Here is a 10,826-nt window from a genome sequence, read left to right on the forward strand (position 1 = left end):
TCTTGTCGGAGCTGATGTTCTGGTTTAATATCAATCTGACATCACTCAAATATTTTTTCATTCAGCATTAAACCTGGCCTCTGAATCTCACTGTTGAGTTACTTTATCAACTTAATGTTGGGTTATTTTATCAAACTTTAATTTTCAACACAGAATTGTGCATTGCCATCTGTAAACGGTGCTGTTTGGATTTGACTGTGTGTTTGTGTGAATATACATTATGCTTGATTTAAAGTCCTCTGCTTTGATCACTCACACATACTCGTTTAACCTTCTCATCCCAGTCAGACTCTGGACTCGTGTTTGCACATGACGAAACTCTCTTTAAACACCAGATCAGAGATACAGTTCAAACAATACTCAACCTACATTAACTTGTATTTCAGGATTCAGAAATGTTTAACTGATGTGGTAAACAAGGGTTTACATTTCCAAATATTCATTACATACCCACAGACTTGCAACACAATATTTTAAAGTTTAAGTGTCACACTTGAAGGAAATAGCTTGCAGCTGGTTTACGAGTTTGAATTCCATTGATATTCTTTGTGATGGTTTGGAAAATGGAGGATGCAAATATTACTGTGGCCAATGTGGGCATTTTATATGATTTTCAGGTCTTTATATTCATATTTGGTCCCTATAAATTTAAAAACGATATAGATGGCATGCTGTTTCTGATTCAGTTAAACAGCTGCAATAGCAGATTAGCTCTCCATTCTGAGAGAGAGAGAAAGAAAGAGAGAGAGAGAGAGAGAGAGAGAGAGAGAGAGAGAGAGGGAGTTGTAAAACAGTGATTCACAGACAGATCTTCAGTAAGAGTCCATCATGAAGGTTCACATTGCAGCGGTGATTTTCACTGTTCTTCTGCACACAGGTGAACAAACTCTAATATCAACATTGACCTTTATTTAATATTAATTCATTACATGTGTATGATAGGGTCATTATAGTTTTTGTTTTTTAAACTACAATTGTTTATTGTGTATTTTATTTTGATTTTCAATTTTAGTTAAGTTTAAGTTAGATTTAATTGCTCATTAATAGTTTATATTTTATTTGTTCACTCAAAAAAATATTTATAAAAATGTAATTGTGTACTGTTTAAAATGTTTTTATTAATACACATTTTATTTTATTAAAGATTACTCAATTCAATTTGATGAAATTTTGTTATGAAATTGAAATGGAAAAATATTACAATTATTATAATTTTTTTGTATGTATCTCTGGAAAATGAACATTTTCTTTTATTTTGTTTCATTATTCATTGTAGTTTATAGTATCACTTATAACCTCTGCACTTTATGCATTGAGTGAAATGTGGTTGGTTGTTTTACATGTCTGTCAGGCGAATGTCAGACACTGAATATGTAGTTACTTTCTTTGCTATGCTTTCTTATTATCTTACATGATAATTCATAGTTACTTGTTAAATTAATATATATTTTTTTCTTATCACATTCACTGGTTTTGCTTGGTCATTGAGGGTTTCTGTTGGGTTCTGTTTGATTTTTGATTGCGTTTGTTTACAAGAGCAGAGAGGGTCAGCGAGAGTGGAGGGTTCATTTGACAAGAATTTTACAGTTTAAAGGAATATTCTGGGTTCAATACAAGTTAAGCTCAGTTGACAGCATTTGTTGCATAATATTGATTACCACAAAAACGTATTTCCTTTCCTTTAAAAAAGCAAGACCACTGTGCCCCCTCTGCCAAAATGTTGAATCTGAACCAGTTTTAATAATTTTGTTATTATCTTTTAAATTAGTTGTATTTTTTTAAATAAATTAATAATAGTAATAATAATAATAAAATAATAAATACATTAAATAAAGCAAATTAATTCTTATTTGTGGTGAGTGCTTGAACGTTTCAGGTGAAACGTCAATTGACTGCTCTTTTCTCAGTTAGAAAAAGGAATTTAACTAGGATAAGGATTTAACTAAATGGCACATTCAGTTCTTCTAACTGTGAGTCCAGCGGTTTACTATACCTATTGTTTTATTTTGTTTATGACTATAAGTAAAGTTGTCTTGTTTTATTTAGGTTGATAAATGGATAGAATTTCCTGCACTCAAACAAACAAAATCATAACAAAATTCCATCAAATTGAATTATGTTTTTAAAAAAAAAATTAATAAAATGTAAATATATTGAGGTTTTATTCAATTAATTTTGTTATGAAATTGAAATTCGTAAATCTTATATATAGGCAATTTTTGGAGTGTGCACTGCACAGGATCATTTGATTAGACATTTATGAAACAAACAATTTTAGATTTTGCCTTTTGTTTATTTTGTATATTTTTGGCATATTTTAAAGTGCTGATATGCCATGATTTCAGAAAAATAAGCGTATTCTGGCTGCAGTCTCTGCTTCACAACACCAGGAAGTGAACATATATCATGCACTCTGCTTGAGGAAGTGTTTAGTTTAGTGTGGTATTAATTTGATGGAATATTATAGTTCTTTCATTAGTAATTTTAGTTACTGTTAATTTTTTAATTAACATTTGCTTCATTATTAGGAAAGTGAGAAAAATTGTAACTGTCAAAGCTTTTTCAACAGATCTGATTTATTTCGAATGTTTGTCGATGTTTCAGTTGAGCATGTGCATATCTATCAAAGCCATGACTCGTGCTGCCTTTCAGACGACAACGAAGGTATTAGGGGGGAAAACACTTCATTTTCAGCAGCGTTACTTCTTAGGGTAAAGTGACAAATCTGTGTCCCCATCGACATTTCAGATGCCCCCTCGGGTAAATTATCCTGGCTCCGAATCTGCATTGGGGTCAATCCAAAAACATTAAAATACTCACTGTTTCAAAAGTACAGACACAAGACATAAACAATATGTGTGTTAACATGATTTTACTGGGATTAAATCACTTAATAATGACATCTGTGGAAAGTTATAGATATGAACAACCCAAAAAATTATGATTTAAACATCTTTTCAGCTCAAATAATACTCTATAAGAAATCAAGTTTTAACAGAAGAATTAATGTAAGTTCTTTTATAAAATGTTAAGCTTCACATTTCTGCCTTTAAACCCTCCATAAATAGGCCCCATTCACTTCCATTCACTGTCACCTTAATTTTTTCAAGTTTAACTTGTATTGAACCCGAAATATTCCTTTAAACAAAGCCAGATTTCTCACGGCATTCATCTTTAGAAAGCATTATGTTTTGTGAAATGTCTGACTAAAATAAGGTGCGACTGACTCAAACTGTGTCATTTAATCATGACAGTATGGGGTCAGATCCCAGTTGTGTCCATCAGGCCCCGCACGGCTGCCGTTAAACCCGGCGAGACTGTGAGCTTCCAGTGCCGCATGGTGAGCGGGTCGCAGCCCGTCCAGCTGGAGTGGAAGAAGATCAACAACCAGCAATTGGGAGGTGAGTTTACATTACGAATGATCTGATGGATTATAAGTAAAGGCAAACAGATTCTGGATTACATTGAAAGAAAACGTATTTAATTGAATCGTAGTTTACTCATATTTCCATTGATCATGGTATAAATATTGGAGGGGGGGGGGGGGGTTACTTGCTTGTTTTGATTATTGGGGGGTAATGTCCCCCCATTCCCCCTGGAATCTGCGCCCCATAGTAAGAAAAATAATCTCTTTAATATTGCAGTATTTCCTGCAGCATTGACATTAAATGGAGAGCACATTGAGGCTAAGGTCTTCTGCTTCTCAGATGTTTTTCCTGATAAATAGACTTCAGTAATCTCACATGTATCTGCTCTAGAGTTCAGAAGAGATCTCAATCATGTTTCAAGCTGTGCTCAGATTTGCCAAGATATCAAATCCTTCCTAGTGCAAATGATCTGAGCTATGTATATTGGATGTATTTTTCAGCTGTTGATAAATGATCTGAAAGAAATATCTGCACAATTACGATTAAGGTTTTAAATTGTTTACATGTCATGCTTTATTTCTGTTGCAGATAATGTTAAGATCGGATCTGATGGTGCTGTTCTGACTATCACCAATGTCCGTCTCAATAACCAGGGCGGATACCGCTGCATTGCAACTAATGCACAGGGAAAAGGGACTGTCACTGCCTCCCTGTCCATAAAACGTGAGTTTTAAGTGTGTTTTTCAGTGAGTATTTTGAAATGGACAACAATTTCAAGTTGCTGTACCACCAGTGCCATAACAGTACCAGTCAAGTTTATCATTAACAAAAACTATTAAACTAGCATTTTTCATAGGCTAAAATTTGAGTTAAAACAGGAATTTCAAAAAGGAAACTAAAATCATGAATGTGCACTAATTTTTTTATTTTTTTTTATTTTTTATTTATTTATACGTTTTCATATATTTCAATCAATTGGATGGTCTGATTAAATTCCCTCTAATAGCTTGACTTTAATCTATCTATATATTCTGTCAAAAGAAACACAATTAGACAAGAAATGACATCTGATTGTTAAACATGTAAAACAACCAATATGGTGGCCCAGGGGTGCAAAGAACAACTATGCTGAATATGAATATGTAAATATGCTGAAAACACAACGAAATTAAGCCACAACAAAACAAAAAAGCCAGAGCACAACAAATTTTAATCACAACACAACAATATTAAGCCACAACAAAATGGAAAAGCCACAGAACAATGGTAATAAGCCACAACACAACAAAATTAAGCCTTTTCTTTTCTGATCATTTTGTTGTGTTGCAGCTTAATTTAGTTGTGTTTTCTGCTTTTATTTGCTTTGGTAAATCTGCTGTGTTGTGCACTCCTGTGCAACCGTAAATCACAGTTTACTTGATGGATCCTCTGATAAAGTGCCATTGTTAGCAGATAGAATTAATTTTCAAAACTATACTAAATATTATAATATATCATAAGTGTGTGTGTGTGATGTCATTTAGAGCCTCCAAAGGTTCGAGTGACGCCATCCAGCCCACTGATGGTCAGAGTGGGTGAGACCGCGTCTCTAGAATGCAACGCCTCAGGGAGGCCACACCCCTCCATCAGCTGGTACAAAGAGAAAGGAGGAAGTGAGATGGCACTTAATTCCATCATGACAGCAGAAACCACAGCTGTGCTGCAGGTGCTTCACTTGCACTTAGAACAAAAGTTTGAGATCACAGTGAAAATCTGTGATTTATCCTTTCACTTACATTTAATCAATGTCACAAACCTGGAAATAAACAAAAAGTTCTGATGTAAAACTATTTTGTGCTTCTAGGTGACTGTGATGACAGCAGAGGATGCTGGGATATTTGTGTGTCGTGCTCAGAGCAGAGAGGGGCTTGCTGAGAAGAGGGTGGAGCTTAAACTGGAGGGCGGGGCTGATATGCCCCAGGCATCAGTAACCGATACAGATCTCACAGCCGTCGAAGGCCATACGGTGACCATGCACTGCCATGCTAGAGGTAAAGTCACTTTCTGGACGCTTTCACATTAGAGCTTTTGGTGCAGAGACGAGTTTGCTTGAAAAGGTGGTCAGGGGTTCACGTCATGTGAACTTGTCTATTAAAGTATAATGTATTTATCATTGCTGCTCATCTCAAGTGTCAATGGGACAAATACTGCAATGAAACTGGCATGTTCTCCATCGTTACCTAGTTAACGCTGCTAGTACTCACAGTTATATGCAAGTTGATAATGCAAATAAATCATAGTTCAGAAGAGGTACAGCAAGGCAAGGGGGTGGAATCGAACTCGAGTTCAGATCAAGCAATTGAACTAAGTGTTAAAGTCTCTGACACTGAACCCAAAATTTGCATCTTTTCAGCTATTATCTCATTTGATTCAGTTGACTTTGTATAACTCAATAAATTCATCATGCATTTAAATAATTTTCTCAGGTATGCCCACTCCAGTCATTTCCTGGTCTAAACTGCGAGCACCGTTGCCATGGCAGCACAAGGTGACCGGAGGAAGTCTTACTCTTATTAACGTGGGACGACAAGATTCAGGTACATTATTAGGTGCATTTCTTGAGCAAACGTGTGTACAAATGAGGTAAATATTGAACTAGCATTTGTGCTTAAAGGAGTCACATAATGAGAAATTAAATTATCCTGGATATTTTGAGGAAAAAAATAGTTCATTGTACTATGAAATCATACTGTAACTTTCAGAACTTTATATTTCCTCCCCAGGCCACAAAGAGCATTTATTGAAACTAAACAGTAAAAACGACTCGTTCTGCAACTTTCTAACATTAGACAGATGGAATTATTTGTAAATAATTAAAAGGAAGTAGGATGCATTATATTCCTGAACACCAAAAAACGAATGATAAGAATCAAATGTGATAAAGTGTGTGAAAGTCTGCATGTAGCACCTACCGCTCTGCAAATCCTTCTGAAGAATCCCAACATTAGTTATTCTCCACAAGATTCCTGATCGTTTCAGTCCGATCTCAACCGTTTGAGCGGCACATTTCAGCACAGATTGCTGTATGAATTTGTCGCTATGTAATGCAGCTTTACAAAAAGGCTGTTATTGAAGGATGCGGCAGTTAAAAACTAGGCTATTGAACTTGACAGCAAACCCGCAGCTCGTGTGTAAACGCAGCAAAGCACTGTTACTCTTTCACATGTGAAGAGGATGTTTCGATTGAAGACTTAAAGCCACTGCAGCAAAAAATGGGTCAGAGATCAATTTCATTATGACTCTTTTTTGGTGCAAAAAACCTTTGACTAACATTATAATCGGACCTCAGGGGAAAAGAATAAGGTATGATATGACCCCTTTAACAAATACAACAACATACTCAGTTGGACTTTCTCACAAATATCTCTCTCTCTCTCTCTCTCTCTCTCTCTCTCTCTCTCTCAGGCCAGTACATCTGCAACGCCACAAATGCTTTGGGATTCAGCGAGGCGTACGTGCAGTTGGAGGTGGATTGTGAGTGAGAGAAACACACTGTTATCACTGTTGACCTTAACTGGAGATAAACACTAACAGTTCAGTCAGACTCCATCAGAGTTCAGACAAGACTATTGTATGCTGGTCACAGGTCAGTGTAGATGGAACACTGCAAAAAAAAGTATACAGTTGCAATCAAAATTATCCCCCCCATGACAGTAAGGATTTACAAAGGTAAGCTTTTCTGATGACCCAGAATTAAACTTTACATCTATATCAGTTGAGTGACACATTCAAAGTCATAGTGTGAATGTATAACCTAATATTTCTAAATAGCAGGATTTTTTTTTAAATACAGCCATGTCATATTGCATGTGGCAGTTTCTTAAATATGTAAGGCTACACAAATAATTTTTTTTTTTTAAAACAAAAGCATTTCCAAGGCACTTCAATTTCCAACAGACAAAGTTGGCAGCACCATTCATAAAAAAAATGTTCCTCCCCAATTTGGAATGCCCAATTCCCAATGCGCTCTAAGTCCTTATGGTGGCATAGTCACTCGCCTCAATCCGGCTGGCGGAGGATGAATCTCAGTTGCCTCCGCGTCTGAGACCATCAATCTGTGCACCTTATCACGTGGCTTGTTGAGTGCGTTACCACGGAGACCATGGAGACTTCATGCTATTCTCCGTGGCATCCACGCACAACTCACCACACGCCCCACCGAGAGCGAACCACATTATAGCGACTCTACCCTCCCTAGCAACTGGGCCAATTTGATTGCTTAGGAGACCTGGCTGGAGTCACTCAGCATGCTCTGGATTCGAACTCGCGACTCCAGGTGTGGTAGTCAGCGTCAATACTCGCTGAGCTACCCAGGCACCCGCCCATTCATACATTTTTTAAATATGGTACAACAGCAACCTTCTTGGGGTGTAGAAGAAAGCAAAACTTCACCAAGGGAAATGTTGACTTGAATATTCAAGAAGTAATTAGGAAAGACCTGTGGAGTCCTGGAAGAAGGTTTTATAGACGTATGACACTAAACTGAAAATGAGTTTTAGACCCATGGGTCAGCAGTACGTCTGGAGTAAGATGACATGGTGATGACAAGAACGACACCATCCCCACAGTCAAGCATGGAGGTGGGTCAGTCCTGTTATGGGGATGTTTTGCGGCTATCCTGACTATGTGACTGACACCATGGATTCTTTCAGGTATCAGGCCATTTTGACATGAAAAATGTGATGCCTTCAGGGTGTAAATTGAAGCTCGGTGATCACTGGACTTTCCAGCAAGACAATAACACCAATGATACATCCAAATTGTCCAAAATCTGGTTCAGGGATAGGTCGAGGAATGTCCTTAAATGGCCCTTTCAGTCCATCATTAAAATCCCATTGCAAACCTTTGTTGGGATTTCAAGGATGCAGTGGCAGCACAGAAACCAAAGAATGTCAATGAGCTGGAAGCTTTTGCTCATGAGAAATGTGTAAAGATTCTAATAGAGAGGTGTCCTGAGAACACTTACCTGAAACATTTATTTGCTGTTATTAAGGATAAAGGATGCTCCTCAAATTATTGACTTTGGGGGTTGAATATTTTTGACATGACATTTGTGGAGAGAATTAGTTATTTTTTACTTAAATATTTGGGTAAACTGAACTCTTTGCTCTCAAAATCACTCAAATGTGTTTTAAAACTTACTGAGGTTTTAGTCGATGTGTTTTAATTCACAACACCAGAATGTATTGCTGGTCAGGGGGGTTGAATAATTTTGATTGTGTGTGTGTGTGTGTGTGTGTGTGTAAACATCTTTAAAAAAGATACATTTAGAATCAAATTTGACTTGTCAAATAAGACTTGTTTACATAGTTGGAATTAAGTTATTTAACTTACCCCATTGGCAAATAGTTTTTTCTTCTTGTTGTTTTATGCATAAATCTACAGTATGTGCCAGTGAGGTCATAAAAATAAACTTAATTGAGATATAGTTGAAAACGTCTTATCTTATACAATTTAGTCAATTCAAGCAAATTTACTTTGTTTTGCAGTAAGAATGTTAAGATATTACAATGGAAAAGTACTACTTAATTATACTGGAACAGATGACATTTATTTTTGCAGTCAGCATTGATTCAAAGCTTTAATATAAAGCTGATATAGTTTGAAATCTGAGTTTAAACTAAATCAGTTTTGATGTCTGAACTCTGATTGTACCTGGAGTCAATGCGCTGCCGAAGGGTATGTAAATACAAAAGAACTAAAAAAAAAAAACACATTTCTATTTGAGATAAATGAAAAATAGTAATGAAAATGAAAATGTGTAATCTTTCATCATTTACTCATGCCATCCCAGATGTGTATGACTTTCTTTCTTCTACTGAACTTAAATTATGATTTTTATGACAATATTTCAGCTCTGTAGGCCCATACAATGCAAGTGAATGGTGGCCAAAATGTTGACGCTCACAAGGCAGCATAAAAGTAATCCATAAGACGCCAGTGGTTTAATCCATGTCTTCTGAAGTTTTATGATAGGTGTGGGTGAGAAACAGATCAATATTATTATTTTATTTATTTTTTACTATAAATTCTCCTCCCAGCTCAGTGAATCTCCACTTTAACTTTCACTTTGACATTCTTCTTCTTGTTTTTTTGGTGATTCCCATTTGTCTTGCATACCACCCCCTACTGGGGAGGGAGAAGAATTTCTAGAAAAAATGACTTAAATATTGATCTGTTTCTCACCTACACCTATCATATCACTTCTGAACACATAGATTATAACACTGGAGTTTTATAGATTACTTTTATGCTGCCTTTATGTGCTTTTTGAAGCTTCACATTTTCGGCACCCATTCACTTGCATTGTATGGACCTACAGAGCTGAGATGATCCTCTAAAATTCATAATTTGTGTTCTGCAGAAGAAAGAAAGTCAGACACATCTGGGATGGCAGGAGGGTGAGTAAATGATGAGAGAATTTTCATTTTTGGGTGAACTGTCCCTTTAACTGCGTTATATGCATAAAACGCAGACAAGCACAAGCCAGCCATGTACACTTTGGACCTAGGCACAACAAGGGAATGTGGTCAAAGACCTTTACATAAATAATGAGGGACTTTGGAAAAAGAGAATTGATTTTACATCAACGATAAATGAGTGAATCTCATGACAACATGTCCACATTTTACCAACAAGATCAAAAGAAAATAAATGATAATATTTTGCATAAAGTAAATGAAGCCTATTTAGGGACAATTAAAGCTGAAGTGGGTAATTCGTGCGCCACCAGCGTCACCAAATGAAATTGCAAAAATAAACATTGTTTTCAAACAGCTGTCTTGAACACTCCCTCTGTTTTCCATTGGTTGGACCATTGATATAATGAAAAATCATTACTTTGGTCATAAATTCTGTTTGGCAATGTTAGTGGCACAGGATTTGTGAGATTCACCATAATAACTAGCACATAATATTAACTAACTCACCTCCTCCTCAGCCCCTCCCTATGCCACCACATTGACGGAAGAAATAGTCGCGCGTCGAGGAGATGCCATGCGTCTGCAGTGTCTCGCCCATGGCACTCATCCAATCCGCTACCGCTGGACACGTGTGGGCGGGGCAGCCATGTCCCCAGGGGCAGAGACCACCAAAGATGGCTTGTTGAAGATTGGTCAGCTGAAAGTAACGGACAGCGGAACATATAAGTGTGTGGCGACTAATCACGTGGGCTCCAGTGAAGCTATAACCAAAGTCACTGTGAAAGGTGGGTGAGAAGTACAATTCATTTGAAAAATGTGCTTCACAGTAAAAGGATTTTGGAAATCATTAGGACTTTCAAATGTTAAAATAACTTTTGCTATCTTCTTCCTTACAGCTTAATTACAGACCATCTTCAACAGTCTGCTGCTGATGGTAAAGATTTGTACATTAATTAATATATATATATATATATATATATATATATATATATATATA

At 36.4% G+C, this 10,826-nt stretch overlaps 1 protein-coding gene across 1 annotated transcript; it reads left to right on the forward strand.

Moving 5' to 3' along the window:
- The first annotated feature begins 777 nt into the window (after positions 1-777).
- Positions 778-10,826, forward strand: LOC127444659 (basement membrane-specific heparan sulfate proteoglycan core protein-like). The gene is made up of 9 exons (XM_051704170.1): positions 778-877; positions 3,255-3,401; positions 3,957-4,091; positions 4,892-5,073; positions 5,212-5,398; positions 5,834-5,944; positions 6,813-6,881; positions 10,348-10,614; positions 10,726-10,826. The coding sequence occupies exons 1-9, from the start codon at positions 829-831 to the stop codon at positions 10,728-10,730; spliced, it is 1,152 nt and encodes a 383-aa protein (XP_051560130.1). The 5' UTR covers positions 778-828; the 3' UTR covers positions 10,731-10,826.

This window comes from Myxocyprinus asiaticus, chromosome 8, assembly GCF_019703515.2.
Source record: "Myxocyprinus asiaticus isolate MX2 ecotype Aquarium Trade chromosome 8, UBuf_Myxa_2, whole genome shotgun sequence".
NCBI lineage: Eukaryota > Metazoa > Chordata > Actinopteri > Cypriniformes > Catostomidae > Myxocyprinus > Myxocyprinus asiaticus.